Below are 19,044 nucleotides of genomic sequence, written 5' to 3'. Positions count from 1 at the left end.
AACCACGACCCTCTGCTAAACATAGAGAACCTCAGACCAGATGGCATGGCTGGAAACCCGAGTGCTTTGCTTTCGTGTTGGAGATTAGGAGGGATGCTACGCAAGCAGTGGAAGGCGTGACGGACAAAACCACTACTACCATGTTTTGGAGCTCTTTCTCTTTTCTCTTTTTTCCCTCCCGCCTCCGGACAGGCAAACAAAAGTCTGCAGCAGGGGGTCGTTATTTAATAGAGTAGAATTAAAACCGAGACAAAAACAGACACAACACCCACCTCGGCTGGTCTGTCTCAATTCTGTTTTCATGACTGGCTTTTAAATTATCACATTAATCTGCCTAAGTAAAGGTTAAGAAGGTGAAAGAATAATATTTTTAAGGTTGTATGTTTTATTGGCACGCCTCAGTGACGTGCAGAAAAGTAAAAAACACCGAAATTTTTAACAAAGCAAGAGTAAAACAACCACAACTGGTAGAAGAAACCAAATTTACTGGCCGGGAACCAAACACAACAAGGAGCGCTCACATGTGTCATTAGATCTGACTCTGAATTGAAGTGAAGTTGTGGTGTCTTGTGTTTCCTCTGTTAAAATGAAGGGATGTGGGAGGAGTGCAGAGCAGATAGAGTGAGTAAGTTCATCCATCTAATTATATATGCAGCCTTATGGCTTCTGCTGCTACCATGAGGCGGTGATGATGGCAGTGACCGGCATATGATGTCATCAGGAGGGCTTAACCTTATTTATAAGGCTTTGCAAACCTTCAGGAGCAGAAACACTCCGGCAGACGCCGACAAACCTTCCTCTCTCTTCAGAGGAACAACCCTAATGACAAGAGGAGTGAGGAAATTTTGATTTTCTTTACAACTCCTCATTGGATTCGTAATCAGAAGAATCAGAAGAAGACATTAACTCTAAAACTGGTGAGTACAAAATGCAAAACAATTAATTGTTGTCATATGTGCACAGAAGGAGGGAGACGACTTTGAACAGAGTAAAGTAACCAAGATGTTGGGTTTGTGCTTCTGTCTGCAGAATAGTCCTTCATAGAAAGAAAATTCTGTCTTATCCGCCACATTTCTGAACAGCAAATTGGGATTAGGGTTAGAGTTGAAGTTACGTTAATGTCCAAATCGTTGTATAGAACTATAGAATAGCTTTTAACAGAAAATAATATAATGCAAAAATGTATTTAGAAATGTATTATAAGCTAACATCTTCATATTTATTTACCGATCCATCCATTTTTAAACATATGACTAAAACTAAATGTAATCCTGCTCCTACCTGTAAATCTAGACGAATGACCAGGTGGATGTTACATTTACTTGAAAGAGATGGCTCAAATTATCCTGGTTCAAAGAGAACAAAGCGTAATAAAAAACAATTTAAATTTGACCCAGAACCAATAACACTGATTATTGCCCCTGAGTTGGTCTGATAGGGTCAAGATTGGGTCTTTAAGAACTGAGAGAACCTGTTTGGACAAAGTTTTGAGTGTGTTGGCATGCTGAGGTGCAGTTTAAAGGACAAAAGACTGTACCATACTTGCACAGAAATTTGAAAGATTTAAATATTAGCATGGTTATTGTGTTTATTGGTGACTTTATTACATCCATGTAGCTTTTTTAAATTTATTTTTCTAAGTACAAAAATGTGACACTGAGCGTAGTAGGGACAATGGAGCATGTGTGCTTCATAACAGCTACCAGTCTGAATAGACTAGACAGCTTGTAACTACCAACTATATATGAAGTATAAATGTGGTATGTGTGAGGAAGAGGTAGTGGTCATTTTGTGTATGAAAATCTGTCAGAAATCATAGCTAACATTAGAGCAATATCTGATTTTACAAAAAATGGCAGAAAGATAATGCAGGCTTTTTGTGTTCATTGAGAAGAAATGCTGTCAACATCAGTTTAAACTATAAAATAGCTGTAAAATACAACGAGGATTTAAAATGATCCACCACTAAAGGAAAGACTGAAGGGAGTGGATTTTTTTCTACTGTGCTCCCATCACAGTCCAACAGAGACTCGTGTCCTTTCTCATCCTGTGAATCAGAGAAAAAGAACATTTTTTTAGCTTTTCTCCGAAGAATGACTCCTATCCGATTCTCATGTTATGCTTTTCCTGTCAGATTATTTATGTTTTACTGCACAACACTCCACTGTATGTGAATTCCAGGGAAAACCTGGTTTGCAACTAAAGGTGACTGGCACATGAGTCAAAGATATATTATTTCACTTCTGAGAAACTTGGAGTTTATTTTCTTACTTATTAACATTTTCAGACTTCCCACCAACCAGTAACCATAGCACACAGGAGAAACTTTCATATTAGGACTCCATATTTCTGTTTCTATAAGATCTCTTTTACCAGTGATGAGAAGTTTGAATTACCTATGTGCATGTTTTATACTGTCTACAGATGCCTCACCAAAAGATTTTCTGTTAGCTTGCATGCTGCGGTCTCAGAACAGCTTTAATTCTATATTTTTTATTTTATTTGACTCATCTCTATTACTTCTGTATTTGAGATATGCTTTTTATCACTTTGAATGAGAAAAAAGGTGAAAAAATTCTGGTTTTCCTCGAAAAAGAAAAAGCCTTCAGCTCATTAGCCTGTAGTTGTTATTTTCTGGCATTAACTATTAATGAAAACTTAAATGTTGTGAAAGTGTTTTGGTGTTTTTCAGCGTGGTATTTCAAATGAAAAGTGAAGAGTCTTCTTTTAAATTATTTGGTTTGACATTATTTTCATATTTAGGTCAAGGACAAAACAAAAGTAAAAAAATAACCTCATCATTTAATTTCTGAAGCGGAGTTTTGAAATCTCGATGAGCGTTGTGCCATCACCATCTTGACTACAAAAATGTGGATGTGATGAGATGGGTTCAAACAGACCATTCATTGGCTAACAATTTGTCATTAGCCAATGATCATGCAGTTTATTCCCCATTTTGTAAATCGGTATGACCAAGATCTATAAAATAGATTTTATTTTTTGTTCAGTATGATCCAAACTGAGTGACAGTCCTTAAGCTTAGTAAGGTTCGAAGTCAGAGCTCTTTTCCTTATATACTGTACTTTGACAGGACCAGAAGTCTTTTTGCAGTGTTATGACCCGGCTCAAAAGCCGCAACATAAACGTGGAGACTGACTCAAAAGTTTAGAAAAAAAAACAGGTTATATTTTACTACTGCTAAAATAGTTAGTACCGCAAAGACCATAAAGAGAAAAACTAGTGTGCCTCTCCAAAGTCAGCCTGAGCCATGTCTTTATCCACACCTCACCAGGTGTGGTTAACAAGCTTTATAGTTTAAGACAGATAGACAATAATATAACAGAGAAAGCCCCAACAATCATATGACCCCCTATGAGCAAGCCCTTTGGTGACAGTAGGAAGAAAAAAAGTCCCTTTTAACAGGAAAAAACCTTCAGCAGAATCAGGCTCAGGGAGGAGCGGCCATCTGCCCCAACCAATTGGGGAGCATACTAGCAACCAACTACAAATGGAGCCACTACTACAAAACTACTACAAAAGCCATTTCTACACAATAATCTCAACAAGAGTGGCTCAGCACCACAAAGTGTTATTTCCATTACCTGGCCAACAGCACTCACAAGTGATCCAACAAAAGTAGCTAGATTTTCCACAGCACTAAAGGTAATAGCACAAAGCAATCACCTCATTATTTAGCATCCATCAACACTGGTGTACTAGATCTACACACATGGCTACAACTACATACTATATGCCAATTCAACATAAGGCCCACCTGCTTCAGCCATAAGACCATAAATAATGAGTGGTCTCAACCTGATCTCTATTTCCTGCAGAGTTCAGTGCCACTGGTTTACTTTGAGCAACTCCCAAATACACCATCAACAAAATACTTTACCTACCTACTCTTCAGTGGAGTACCAGGCTCAAGGAAACTTTAAACAAAAACTTGAGAGCAGGCAGCAGACCAGAGATGTAGTCTACCAAACTCTGAAGCATACCCCAGGAAAACCCCCAAACATGATAAACTTAAACAATAAAGGAAAACAACAAACAAGTGCTTCGATGCCTGAAACATATCGACTAATAAGAGTTTGCTCAATCACAGCGAACACTGTAACCATCACTCACCCACTAAAAAAACCAATTTTTTTAATCTTTTCAAAAATATCCAAAATAGAGTCCAAAATATCCTGGATGAGCCCCCATCTTATGTTATGATATAAACATGCCGCAACATAAACATAAGTACTGACATCAAAGTTTCAAAAAGCATAGGTTTTATTTTACATTTGCTAAAATAGTTTGTATTGCAAAGAGCATAAAGACAAAAACTGGTGTGTCTCTCCAAAGTCTGTATCAGACATGTCTTTATCAACACCTCAATGGTCAATTCAGCCCAGGCAACACCTGGGGACTCTTGCACAGCCACTGCAAAAAGAATAGGGGTTTCAGAGGGGTGTAACAGCAACCACAGCGTTCACCATCTGGTGGCCTTAAGATAGAAAGCAGGTTAAAGGCATTTCTGCACAGGCTTTACGTTTCTGACCTGGAAGTTGAGTCCATTCTTTATGCTCTTTGTGGTTTTAAGTGAGGTTGTTATCTCATGTCTCTGTGGTGCTCATGATCGATCACCACACTGCATCACTAGTGAGTTTGTTTTAATGAATTCTTAAGGGTTTTTTTTTTTTTTTCTCACCAAAATTTTACAGTTAGCCTGTTTGTTACTATTCAGGAGGAAATGTTTTCTGTTTTGTGGGGTTAGCTTGTTCACTGCTGGATCCTAATGTCTGAGAATTGCCGATAGTGATTCATCCTTCCTGTAATCCAAACTAAATACAAGCAGGTGGTCCTGTTATCATAGACATATTCACAGACAGCACAGTTTGGTACTAAAGACTGCTTTAGAGAGTCAAATACCTTCAGTGTCTCCCTTTAAATGCTAATCTAATCACAAGTCTAAACCCATAAAGACTGTTTAGCAAGTCAAAACTGCTCAAAACCACTTTCTGTCCTCTCCATATTCTAATCCAGTTTGCTGGCAGTGCAGCACTAACCATAATCAGATCTAATTGAGTGTAGGGACTTGATTGCCTTGGTGGGATCCAAGAGTGACACACCAGCAGATTATGCACACCCATGTGGGGACATCTGCAAAAGTCACCCTAAGAGCCTGAGAGGCAGACAGCAGGCGCCTTCCCCTGGTCTCTCCATGATGCTGGTGTTCGGAGCTCTATGCTGCTCTAACATTCATCCTGCTGAGAGTTAATGCCAGAGAACTGCAGGAATGACTTCTGCTGAGCGTTGCTCTTCCTCTTCAGTTACTTGTGCTGACGTATGATATCGTTTTTTTTAAGTTGCTGGCTCCTGGTGGGAGTTTAGATGACACATCAGTGAAAACAGGCAGTTGGCTTCGATTAACAAAGCCAACTGAGGAACACTGCTCTCTTTGCCTACAACATTACCACTGCAGACTTCGTTCAAGCCTTTCTATCACTCACAGAACCACACAGACTACACCCATGCCATGTATTTTTATAAAACAGCACAACTCTGTAAAAACTATAAGAACTTATCAGTCCCGACACATACGAAACTATCCTGCATAAACTTTACATTAGTGCAGAGGAGTCATTATAAAAATATACACTATGCAAGAATGTAAACAAAAGCTTAACTTCACTTAATGTCTTTAGAATATTTCAGGATCCAGCTGTTACATAACGACAAAGAAAGTGGCAGTCTAGGGGATTATTAAAACCAACTGTGGAGGCTACTCGTGCCCAGTTAAACAGCTAACAAACAGCAGCAACCCCACAGACATCCAGCAGGCAGGAAAAATAACTGAAAAAGAAACAATTGCAAGGTTTATATAAAAAAAATCAAAATGTAGATGATATAGAATAAATATTCTACCATAATTTCAATCTGATTAAAATCACTCTGTAGGGGTACTTTATGTAAAAAAAAAAAACATGAGGAAAATTTCAACCTTCAACACAAGGGGGCAGCTTTTACCTAGTGTGGTTACACAACCCAACTACCCGTATATTCTTCTTTGTACGTTAAAAATTATTTGATTGCTCTTAATAGATGGCTGATACCAAATCAGATTTTCTAGATTGTGTTTCTACAAGTGCATATCATCCAAATATAATAGCAACATAGTAACGCTAATGCTAACATTAGCTTGAGACAATCTGTTGAATGGAAATAGTTAAACATATCTATGTAGTTTAAAGTAGTAAAAGAGTGTGTTGCTAATTTGAGTCTGTTGCACTTGTTCTTGTGATTTAAGTGTTGCTATCAGTTTGTGGAGAGTGGCTAGCTCTAACAGTGCTAGTCGCAGCAGCCTTCTTTCATTTTTACGTCACCAGGTTATTTATTAGCTTACTACGAAACAGTCTTCATACCAAGTCATTACTGTGCATGTGTTGTTTGTAATAATAAAATAGTAAATGTCAAAAATATCATAGATAATGAATAGTAAAATAGTAAAATTTTATGGAGCTTTTCTTCTTATGTCTGACATCACTGGCGGGTGGTGTTGATAGGTGTTTCTGGGTTGCAGTCCTGGTTACTGGTGGGTGGTGTAACATTACAGCTGGTGTTGTGCATTAATAACATATGAATAAGTTTGAGTTATTTTTGTGCCGCTGTGTAATGTCGTGCAGCTGACTGGAACGAGTGCGTGTTTGTGATTATTCCACCTTGAAGTGAGGCATGAACACTCCTGTGAACAAGAGTTGGCCTCACACTCTGAACAGACGTGATGGCACTTGCGCGATGGTAGCTGTAAGACTCGCCCTAAATCACAAAGGAGTTTTCGCCGTGAGGAATGGAGGCCGCGGGAAAGGGTGATGGATGAAGATGAGTGAGCGATGATGAAGAGGCCAGGAGTAGTCGCTACCTCTCCCTCGCTCAGGGGTGGCCTTCCCCTCGCTCTCATTTTGACCTCTGGCTTACCTCCTCCTCCTCGCGGCCCCGTCCTCGCTCAGCGGTGACATGTTTGACCGGAGGAATTCAGGAATGTACAGTTTGTATTTGGATGGACAGAAACTCTCAGCCTCCCACCCTCTTGTTTTACTCTCATTCACTTTATACAACCCACGCCCACCACAGGAACACATGCTCCACCACCGTGGTCCAACCACAAACAGTAATTCCTTGACTATGAGAGCTGCTGCAGACAGATTCCCAGAGTTTTCTACTCCCCACCCCGACCTCATGACCAGCTGACACGATTGGAAATTCACTGCGTGCTTATCAGAGTTTGGGTGGAAGAAAGTTGTTTTAAACAGACAGGAGAGCCACTGGGCTACACCAAGGCCCGATGTGAGATAAAGAAGGATTACTTTGAGCTGTGAACCATACATAGCTACTCTAGCAGAGTCCAAATGTTTCCTCAGTGTTGTGGCAGGTTTTCTGTTGAGCATCTCCTTAGACACCCCTCACCTGACTGTGTTGTGATGACTTATAGGAGACGCAGGGGCTCTCAGGAGGGAGTCAGGGCCGTGGATGGGGGTGCACGCCAACAGTACATGGCTTTGTGTGTAGAATTGTTTTCAAAAGCAGAGAGGCAGGGGAGGCGGGGGCGCCGTCGCACAGATTAAAAGCGGACATTTGTTTTGTGTATGTGGTGCTCTGCCAAAACCCAGCAATTTTCTGTGAATGTAAAACAGCTTTCCTGGCTCAGACCCCACAGGCTGCTCGCTGCCAGGAAAAGACTTTTTTTTCTTGTACCTGTTTACATGCAGGTAAAGTGGCTTTCATAGACCAAAAGCACATGAGAGCTTTCTTTCCAGCCTCTGGAGGAGGAGGAGGGACATGGACAGGTCGTGTTTCCCGCCACAGACCCACGGCATTCCTCCGTTTGTCCTCTGGTGTAAAGAGGATCTGCTGGACTTCGTGTTCCTGAATCAGCTCCAACCAGAGGAGCTCATAAACTGGAAGGAACTCGACTAATTTGCAGACAAACTGTGGGGAAAACGACTCCCCTGATTCCCTCTGGCATTAATCATTCACCATCAAATGTTGACTTGTTTTATACTGCGAGCAGTGAATGGGGAGGGAACAATGGATTCTGTTTATGATCACTAATGAATGAAAAGCGCAGCAGAAAGCTCTGTTGCATCACCGCGTCCAGGGCTCATGTTGGCAGCCTGCAGGTTTAGCAAATAATGTGTTCATTGTGTGCTTCTCATGTTCATACAGTGACCTTTACAGTGAAGCTGCTATTTCTGAGTAAAAATCAAGGACGCATCAATAGACCACAGTCGCCAAGCCAAAATGTTTGAGATAATTGGGTAAATTGAAAACACAGCCTGACTCAACTGCACCAGTTGCCTTAGACTCAGAGTCCATGCTGCAGGGAAGCCCTGATAAATATCTATATGTGCATGAAGGAGGAGCGCAGCTCTTCTGAAACTCCAGGAGGCTGTCAGTGATGTTAGCTAAACATTTTCAGAGTGCACGGTGGGCTAATCTTAACCTTTCATGCTGCTCTTACGCTTAGAGGAGCTGATGAAGGCTCGGGTTAGCTGGTACACTGATTAAAGCTGTCCCAACATAAACCCAGGTCCAGGTCTTTAAATACAGACAGCCAGCCAAGGCAGAGTCTGCATGTAACTCAAGGAGGGTCCAGCTAGGATGTTTTAGCTTTATTTATTCATATCTGTTTGGCTGGACAAGAGAAGAAACATCTAAAAGAGAAGGAGGAGGAAGGAGTGCAGGACAAACATCAGGAGTTACAGAAACCAGCGTCCGTTTACTTTTCTGGCACATGCTCAATGAGGTGTTTGCTGTGCAGAGAGCCTGAACACTGTCAAGTATTAGCCCATCTGTAAACGGGTCAGCATGGACGCTTCTGTCTCCAAAAAACAATCTAGTGGAGGCTAAAATGCTAACATTGAGATGTGAAAATGAAGCTTAGAAATCCTTGTGTTTTATCACAGTGACTTCATGCAGTTTGGATGTCGACTTTAGAGAACTCACTATTATACCTCTTGCACATGGATTGATCAGCTGATGGCCCAAATGCATCTCTGAGGTCTTCGCTGGATGTTTTCCTCTTTCTTATTGACATGACTTTCAGATATCGGTCATCTGCTGTAGAAAGTCTTTTAGGCCTCACACTCTTTTTTTTGTCCTTCACTTGTCCAGTTTCCTCCCTTTTTTAAAATGACACTTCACACCGTGATGACATATGCTAGGTTTTTAGCTAACAGCTCTTTGGGAATCACCTCGTTTACAATTTTCTGTCAAACTGTGTTATCGCTGGCATTTTTCACAGATTCAGCTAAAGAAATGGAAAGAAATGTTGTGTTTTTCTGATGCTAGCAACAACGAGCCTTAAGATACAATTTAAAATCTGTTCTTTGCTAAGTTGTCTGTACTATGTAGACACAACACTGGTTTAGCCCTTTAGTTCGGAGTCTTTTTATGCTTGAATTTGTGATAAGTCAGAGTTAGTGGGCTTAACAAAAAAAAAAAAAAAATCATTCCTCTGAAAATGGTCAGTACAAGGACTGGACTTGAAATGAGTCGAAAAGTAGCCAGAGTCCAAAGAAGAACTGTGAAAGCCTGGAGAAGTAATGCTAAAGAAAATTAAAAAAAATTAAAAAAAACAAAATACACAAAGTCTGGCTCAAAGAAATACAAAGAAATGAGGGGTGGCTTAAGACTTTTGCACAGTAGTGTAGATCACGTGGTTTTGATGCTGTTGGTGGATTCATGCTACAATGAAGGATAATTTATAAACTGTAATTATATCTAAGTGGAACTCCTGTTTGGGAATCGGTGCTCACATTCCTGAAGAGAAAGCCAAGAAATGTTTGTGTGCACTCAGACGTCAGTTGGCTGAAACGTCAGTAACATCAATCTCCTGTCTATTGTTTCTAATCATGCTTCGAACCTAGCGTTTCCATGGCGCTGGGTTATAAAAACTTGTACAATTGCACATAAATCTCAGCTTCAAACATGCGAAATGTCGATGCCACATGCTTGAGTAAACATTTTTTCCCACCAGTGATTTCCCCGCCGCAGAGATAAGACCCGCTGAGTGTGCACTGGGCTGCGTTTTTCTGTGAGATCTGGTCTTAATTGTGGGAAGCGACAGCTGGAACACATTGCTGATATTTCAACAAGTGTCAGTCAGAGCGGGGAAGGGCGATGGCGCTGCTGCCCGCCGTGTTTGTCTGACTTACTCTTGTTTGCTCTCACATATGTGGGGGTTAACTTAGGAAACTTGAGGGCTACACTTGAAGCCAGAAGTTTGATGTAAAGATTTGTATTCTGATCATCTAATGTTTGCATACTGAGTAAAACAGGTCTGTTAGTTTTCTTGGTGATCAGAACATTTGTCTGTTTCACTGTAAAACTGCACTGTTAATGTATTTCATAGATTAAATGAATTTTTTTTTTTTTAAAAGCAGCAGTTAAAAGTATAAATTCAGCTTACATCAGGTGTGTTATGCACATTTCTCGGACAAAATTATATACAACATGTAAATCCGGTGCTTTTGCAAGACATCGTTACTCAAAGCTGTTTTAAACAAATATGCCGTTCAATCCACAAACTATAAAAAATTTCTTCTGCTTACACCTGTAACTCCTCTGTGAAACCTTCAATAGAATTCAAAATTCATTACTTCATTTTGGCTCATCAGATTTGAAAAATAAAAACCCACCATGTCTAAAAAAACAAAGAAATTGCTAATATGTCACAAATATTAACAGTTTTAATGGCTTGTCTTAAAGGTTGTTGTTAGAGCTTGAGTGGCAGTGTAGCCAATTCTCAGACTAGCTTAATGAGATGATAATGTCTAAAAATCATAAAAAAATAAAAACTGAAGTTTGAGCTCTAATTCAACTAACTTAAGTTGTTAATACAATGTGGTACATGTATTTTGAAACATCAGTTTAAACTTCACTCTTGTGTTGCTTTAGCTCTTGTGCATGTCCCAAAATCTTAGAAGCTCACAGACCTCATGAGAGGAAGGCCTCTCACCTGAGTGCTGGCCAGGTGTGGTGGGTGGAGCTTCACCTTCTATACCTGGCTCCATAGCTCAGGGGTTAGAGCACTGGTCTTGTAAACCAGGGGTCGTGAGTTCAAATCTCACTGGAGCCTAGCTTTATGGAAAGTGTACACTCAACAGACTATGATTCACACTGTTTCCTGGGTAGAAATCCTCTGTGGCTCCTTTGTTTTTAACCTTGGTGACGCTTCGAAATGGAGTCTAGAAACTGCTAGGTGGCTATGTCCATCTTTCACATACAGCCTATCCATGGAGTTACTATGAGTATTTTTTTTAACATCATGATGGAAACCAGCTGCTTCAGTAGGCTTTAAAATACAGAAGTGTATTGTTTCCAGAGTGTAAGTCTCATATTTGCATGTTAGCTTTCTCCCGACTTATAAATCTGATCTGTTGTAATTAAACTGAATCATTTCTGTCAGCAGCTCCGTCCCCACACGTTGATCTCTACACCTGATTACAGGAATCTGATCTAATCTGATCTAATCACGTTAAATACGACTCAGCTGGAAACATTCCTCATGTGTGAGGATCAAACAGCCTCAGACCACCAACACTGTCATCGCTCTTATGTAAGCTCTCCTCCCGCACGGGGTATGGAGCTAATGCAGAGCTACACTAGATACAGATGAATCTGAACTTTTCCAGGATTTTTATCTTTATTTTACGTAACTTTAAGGCTGTTAAACTTCCCTTTCTACTCTTATGAACAAGTCAGCCCATGAAATATTAGAATTAAAAGTTAATGAACTTTACAGTGAAATGTTATCAAAATGTATATAATTTAATTACATCCCATTTGCAGGTTAAGATAGATGAAAGTACAGTTTTGCATACTTGTTAACGGAGACTCTATAGCGTCTCACTCACAACAATATGAAACAATAATGGACCGCTTGACTTTCTTCATGGTTTCAAAATGTCCTGATCTGCAGTGTCTTCATACCCGTGATTTGATTTCTGTGCACGTCCTCGCTGCACTGACAGGTCAGGGCTGAACCTGCCAGACCTTATCACCCTCCTTCGATTTTGTCCTCAGAGGCATCGTACCTGAGACAAACCACCTAACTCCTCGAGTCTAAAGGCCAGTGATGGCTCACGGTCGCTGCTGACACCCGCTGTCAGTGTGCATCACTCACAAACCATCACCAAGTCTAGGCACAGCGACGCTGCCATCGCCTGATATCACAGACTTCACTTTTGGTTTAACTGAACTGAATATTGAGATTTAAAAACTAATTACAGTCGAGCTGTGATCAGCACTGAAGAAAAGAAATTTAAAAAAATACATGTTCTGCTTTCAGTGGCTGCCCCTCACATATGGAGGGTTTGAAGAACATGTGGTGGGCTCATGTGCCTCTGATGGCCTAACAAAAATATTCCTGCTATTATGTCATACAGAAAACCGGGTGATATTAAGAGCTTTGTGAGGGGTTGACATGATTTTTTTTTTATTATTTAATTAAAAAAAAAAAATCATTTAGTGATTAAATGATGCAGAGTAGAGTGTGGGCTGATTTTCCACTAAAAATAAGAGCTGTGATGCTTATTTTCTCAGTGAGCCACACATTAGCTTACATTAGACACAGAATATATACAGTAGTGTCTGAAGTTATACAAAGTTGCTTTAAAAATGTGTTTAAATGTCATTCGTGTTTTTTTACATCACAACAATATCCTTGTTGTGATGATTTAGACCTTGATAACTGTGCAGTGACAGTGTGAAAGGCTGACATGCAGCTGCAGGAATGACTGACTTTATTAAGTATGTGCTGCCGTCTGTGGCCTCAGACTCTGTGCTGTTGGCACTAACTGACCTCCGTAGCTCCAGCTGTGGTTCTTGCTTTTGTTGCTGCTTGAGCGCCACCTTCCTGCCATGTTTCCTCCTCTGCTCCCCTCCCTGAAGGAGGCGTGAGGAGGCCCTCCTCTCTGTTAACAAGTCCTCCCCTTTCCCGTCTCTGACCTGCAGCAGCTCTCAGGCAGCATGCAACAAACGCTCCCATCAGAGCGACCTGCAGCACTGCAGTCGGGCTCACCTTTAACCGCTGGAGCTGCAGCTGGATGACCTCCCTGCTCACTCTATGAGGAGGCTTTAAACTGGGAACAAACCAAAGAGGAGCTGCTGGATGAGTTTTGGTTTGTCGGGATTGCTTTTTTCCCCTAAAGGTGTCATCACCTGGATTTTCTCTTGAGACAGTTTGAGAAAGGACTCGTTTTCTGTGTTTTTCTGTTTCTGTGCTGCTGTGGGAACGTAAGTTTCCTGTGAACTTTTCTTCTCATGTTTGGGTTAAACTACTGTTTGGTGAAATGAGAGAGATGACTTTCTTGTTTCTTCTCTTTGCAGAAACAATGTTCTTCTCCAGGACGGTCCTGCAGCAGTGGTGCTTTGCTGTCTTCTTGCTCTGCTCTCCGGTGCCGCACTTTGGACGGCCGATTGATGCCCTGAGCAGCAGAATGTAAGTCTGGATTTCATTTTTGAGTCTTTTCATGTGTGTCCAGCAGCTCGCCTCATCACGGTGGGTGAGCTGCAGGCTGGAAAATGTGCTCGTTTGTGTTTAGTTAGCCTTCGCCCACCTGTATGTTTACCCTGAGCAGAGACCATCTCGGTGTGATAAACCCCTCCGACCTCCCTCGCTGTCCTCTCAGAGCGTCTGGGAGTGAGCTGGATGAATAATGCTGATGTTCGGCTCGGCTTGGGACCAAACCAAACCTGCTCAGCTGTTTGATGCCAAGCAGAATAAATGCTCCTTCACGCTGCTCGGCCAGAATTTTAAACACACTTCAGGAGCTTTTTTTCCACTTTGGAAAGATCATATCGCTGAGATGGTTTTTGGATGTAAGCGTTGGGAGGATGCTCTGAGCCGACGCTGAAGGAGGAGGAGGAGGAGAGCGGAGTGATTCAGAGCTCCGGGTTTTCCTTAACGGGCTCCAGACGTTTCCCTTGCCGTGTGTGATATGTACCTAATGGGATTTTTGGGGGGACAGGGTTCACGCTACCTGGGTGGAAAGAAAAACAAGAGCGCAGTGAAGAGATCAAAAATCAGCCAGCGGTGGGAGCTATTGACCTCTGACCCTGTTTTCCATAGACTCGATTGTAGTTCAGTATGTTTTCTTTAATACTAAAAAAATATAAATTTTCATGGTTTTTCATGTTTAATTTGTGCTTCTCAGGCTGTCAAACGTGAACTTTTGGTAGTCATAAAGCAGTTTTATGAAAGATATGTCTCATTTTTTCTGTTAAGGAGTTACACATTAACAAATGAATGATTGGACATTAATTTGTTTAAAGGTATTTCAAATCTTTAAAACTTAAAACTATTTCGTTTTTACATCACCGGGTCGACGTAATGACCTCTCGACTGCACTGACTTTATGTCCAAAGCATTTGTTGATTTTAGAGATCTTAACAAAGTCAAACTGGAGCTTTTCTTTCTTGTAATGCTGTTTTGAATCAGGAGATGGCGCAGTGATTAAATTTAAACTTTAACTGTTAAATTGGTCACCGAGTAAAAGCAAAAACTATTGGTGAAGCCAGAGCGCGACTAAAAAGGGAGAACACGTCTCAGCTAGCGCTGCCCCCTAGTGGTGAAAGTTTTAGTTAAAATCTGCAGCGAGTGACTAAAAAAAATGCCTTTAAATCTGGAGCCAATAACAATCATAATAATAAAAAATAATGATAATAATAATAATAACAATGACTGTCAGGATTTTGTGGTTTTTGGGCTAATGCAGGAATAATTCTAGTGTTTTATTTGCCGGACAAAAAAAAGTTGCAAATTTCTTTTAAATGGGGTCGTAACATCAGAAAGATTTATCAGAATCAGAGCCGCCCGGTACCGTCAGCCATCAGGGCCGTGAATCATCTCTAACCACTCACTGCTGCCTTTAGGAAACACTCGTCTTTCACTCGTCTCCCACAGAGAGAAACAATTAAGAGCCGGCAGGCTGAGGACGGGGGGCGCTGGAGCACTGCCACTGCAGGATGTCCCGGCCTGTTTTCCCGCTCCTCCTCCTCTCTGTGGAGTGTTTGATGTGACTGTTATTAAAGGTAAAACAGAACCAGATCGGCTTTCAAAGGCGGCGATTTACAGGAAATATCTGTATGCATATAAACACAAGCTGCTGTTGAGGCCGCCTGTGTGTTCTGCTCTGAATATTTTTATTATTCAGCAGGAAAAGCTGAATGAGAAGCGGCAGCTCAGTCATCAGGCTTCACTTATTCAGTTTGCTGTATGAAGCATTAGGTGGAGGAGGGCATCACGGGAACCTCCGGTATCTCCTGCTGAAGCTGTTTGTGTGCTCACACACCTGAAGTGTCTGGGCGGCGTTGGCGCTCAGTAGTGTGCAGCCTTTGACCCGTGTCCGCTGCTCTGTTAGTCTCAGAGACTCGCAGTAAAGCAACATTGCGGCGAAGCCTGAATCCCCCACAGCTTTGCAGATCTTTGATTTATAAAACTTAACAAGTTTCAGCATTTCTGAGATTATACCTCTGTGCTGTAACAGGGGATCCATCCTCGAACTGAGACCGCAGGTAACCTGACCTGCGTCACCGTGTAACTCTAACTCCACGTTGCTGCAACAGATGTTTTGCCACAGTTTTTGAATCAGTGAGAGAATACAAGTCAGTGTATCAGTATGAAGAGTAATTATCATAGCCTCTGTATGAGGACTCACACATGTCAGCATAGTCCTGCACGGAGCTCACAGGAGGTGCTGCAGTGGATGTGAGGTCAAAAACCTGAGGGGCAAAACAAGAGAAAGCAAGAGTCATAGATAAAAGTGCTGTATGAATGTGTGTGTGTGTGTGTGTGAGTCTTTGAGTGGTATGAGTGATCAGCTGAGTGGAAACAGGTCCATTTACCCTAACGCACCATGGAAAGCATAAATCCTGACAATGGTGTCGGTCAACTTGTAAACCTAAATCAGCTGTTACCCCGTGTTGCATCACAGCAGCCTGCCATCACTGTGATTCGTCTTGAAAAATGTTGATGAACTTTAAGATAGAAACTTCACTAATGCTGTGGATGTGAAATTGTGCAGGCTCTGCTTGGATTCAGCATGTTGGTAGTTTGATTAAACCAGCAAGAAACTGCTTGTTAAAATCAATAAGATGGATGAAATTTTAAGCTTAAGATGCTTTAAGATGAAAGTTGAGTTAAAAGGGTGAGTTTTAAATATGTGCTCCCTGGTACAGGTGTTATGAAGGAGGAAATTATCCACAGACACACCGTATCAGGCTGTAAACTCACTGCTGGAGCCTCTGCTGGACGTCAGAGGAAATGCAGCTTCATTTTTTAGGCCTTCATTCTTCAAACTGTGGAGTTTTAACTGTGGCGCTGCTGCAGTTGACCCTAAACGATCGTAACTCTCGTGGTGTTTTTGCTGACTTGAGGACTGAACTACTCTGATGGGTTTTCAGCTAAAATCAGAGTCGATAGATTTATTATGACTCACTTTTTCAGTGTGGAGGAATGTGCAGCTTCATTTCAGAATCACAGCAGCTTTTTTTTTCCTCCACCACATTTAATTGGCACGAAGTGTTTGTGGCAGCAGTTTTTGTAATCCCTCAAGGGTCTGAGTGCCACGAATGTGCCGGTTAACATCCACGCTGATGAAGAGTGAAAGCGTTGGCTGCGCTCATGTTCATCTAAAAGGAGAGAAAACCCTCCTGGACCTCCTCGCAGGGCGGGGATCTTCTGTATCACTTTTAAAAGGCTTGGAAAGCAACGGCACGGCTGTGGTTTGATGAATCAGGTCATTTCTCTGCATGGATGCAACAGCGCTGTCCAAAAACAACTGGAGAGGAAAGACAGCAGCGAAACCTGTGTTCAAGAAACGCCGTCACATTTATAAAGGAGAAGGATACGGTTTCTCCGGCTGCTCCATTTCAAACTGTTTGCCTGTGCTGCCCTCTGCTGGTCAGTCAGGTGAACACTAAAATGCCAAAAGTATGTGGACAACAGGGAGAAACCCAAAATAATGCACGTGTCTAGCTTCGTCCATAAGCCTGTAAAAACAAATATTAGACCAACAATAAAACAATAAAAATATTATTTTATTTTGCATGGTTCACTTTGAAGTGCTTCCTGTGGTGTAGATAGTAACACTTTTGATTCCAGCCAGAGTCACCTCAGGGTGTTTTTATTTAAGGAGAAACCTGTAGAGATGAGCTCTGAAACATTTAAAAGGACTTTGTTGTTTTTGTTTGATTGAAAATCTTTTCGAACGATGAAAAGCTTCATGTAAACAAACGTTCTCTCTTTCTTCTGTTCAGGAAACGCTCGGTGAGTCACGCTCAGCTGATGCACGACAAAGGCCGGATGATGATGGAACATGAGCGTGTTTTACTCCTGAAGGCGCTTTTGGACGAAGTCCACACGGCAGAGATCCGTGACCTCCCCGTGCGGACCACCGGGGGAGGCGGGAGCAGCAGCGACGCCGGCGTTGGGATGCCGGGGGTCGGCCTGGGAATCAACCTCAGCACCACCGGCAGCACCCTGCACTCCAAACCCCCCGGAGGCACCAAGAACCTCCCCATCAGCTTCCGGCTGGAGGAGGAGGAGGGCACCAACCTGCCACAGGAGACCAACAAGTCGCAGACATACAAAGACGGCGTGAATAAAGTGTCGGGCAAAAAGAAGAAGAAATCGAGGGCTGGGAAGAGGAGGGAAGGGGAAAAGAGGAAGAGGAGGGCACGCTCTTTGGGGTGGAGGCTGGAGGATGAACTGGGGAGCGGACTCCACCTGGAGTGGAGGTCTCTGCTCGGACTCCAGAGGGCGCTGCATTAAAACGCCGTCAGTCTCTGACGAAGGTGAGTCCAAACAGCTGACCTGGTTTTCAGAACATGATCACATGATTAGAAAGTTTTCAGAACACGTGTGTGCCGCGTTACAGCTGCAGATACTGCAGAGTGCACTGACTCTGTGCTGTGTCAGTGTTGTGGAGCTGAGATGATGATGATGTCTGAAAAATAGGGTGGACAGTTAGAGCTCTGTGAATAAACCCTGATTCACCTGTTTTTCTCCGTCTCTGTGTTGCAGAAACCTTCCGACGGTTGGAGTGGACTCCTAAATGCTCACATTACAGACTCTGTAACTGTGATTGTTTGGAAAGAAATTGGAAAATATTTATTGTGTGTAAATATTCTAAATATAGCAGAGTAGATAGCAGAATATGATAAGAAAAAAACCCTTATTGACGCTCCGCAGGGCGACAGATTTTCCTCTTTGTGAATCCTTGCTTTTCCCTTTTTAAAATTCCAATTATGTTCAGTTTTTTGCAGTAATTTATTTTGTCTGAATGGTGTATTTATTTTGTAAATGTATCGAGGTGCTGCTGACCTTCTATATTTTTGTACCGTAATGCACTTTAGATATATAAATATAAATATATATACCATTAATTTTGCTCATTGACTTGTGTTTGTGGGTGATTGAAATGAAGAAAAACGACGGTTGTCTCTCTGTGTTACCTTTCAGTCGGTCTGTCCAAGGGTCCAGTTTTTATTTGTTTCTCTGCTGCTGTTTGTTCGATTGTTTTCAGTTTGTTGTCTTCAAACCGCTCTGCTTCTCACGGCCAAACATCACATGTGTACATAAACCAAACACGGCTCCATATTGTTGTTTTTGGCACTTGCACTGAGATAAACAGCCTGTACTGAATGGATTAAACATTTGACAGTATCTTTCTCTCAGACTCTTGTGTCTTTGTTTCAATATTGCTAACACTTATCATTTTTCTCCACACCCACACTGAACAGCTGTACCTACTAAGCGGTTCATTGTAGGTGTGGAGGAAAAATCATTCCTACCTGTGGTGGATTAAACTTTAAAACTCCTCCTTATGACTCATGGACTGTTTTTTACCTGTAAAAACTTGTCTATACTGTAAATATTATTCTTAAACTTGGAATACTTCATTTTAATTTTACATCTCAGTTTAGTTCAGTTTTTCTGAACATAACAAGTGTTGATGAGCATATATGACCAATAGTTCACATAGCTCCCCA

General features: G+C 41.6%; 1 protein-coding gene and 1 non-coding gene across 3 annotated transcripts; both read left to right on the top strand.

Moving 5' to 3' along the window:
• Window positions 1-784: 784 nt before the first annotated feature.
• pthlha (parathyroid hormone-like hormone a) lies at window positions 785-18,711 on the top strand. Of its 2 annotated transcripts, none has more exons than XM_063460255.1 (4): window positions 785-917; window positions 13,381-13,492; window positions 17,311-17,847; window positions 18,077-18,711. In XM_063460255.1, the coding sequence occupies exons 2-3, from the start codon at window positions 13,386-13,388 to the stop codon at window positions 17,822-17,824; spliced, it is 621 nt and encodes a 206-aa protein (XP_063316325.1). In that variant the 5' UTR covers window positions 785-917; window positions 13,381-13,385; the 3' UTR covers window positions 17,825-17,847; window positions 18,077-18,711. The 2 variants fall into 2 exon arrangements, with proteins under 2 accessions (XP_063316325.1, XP_063316326.1); XM_063460256.1 differs by lacking the exon at window positions 785-917 and adding an exon at window positions 13,024-13,287.
• Window positions 11,056-11,128, top strand: trnat-ugu (transfer RNA threonine (anticodon UGU)). Its single transcript has one exon. It is a non-coding gene; the product is annotated as a tRNA-Thr (tRNA).
• Window positions 18,712-19,044: the final 333 nt, after the last annotated feature.

Source organism: Pelmatolapia mariae, linkage group LG17, assembly GCF_036321145.2.
Source record: "Pelmatolapia mariae isolate MD_Pm_ZW linkage group LG17, Pm_UMD_F_2, whole genome shotgun sequence".
NCBI lineage: Eukaryota > Metazoa > Chordata > Actinopteri > Cichliformes > Cichlidae > Pelmatolapia > Pelmatolapia mariae.
Note: the sequence above shows the minus strand (reverse complement) of the source record. Positions and strands in the feature narration are given on the sequence as shown.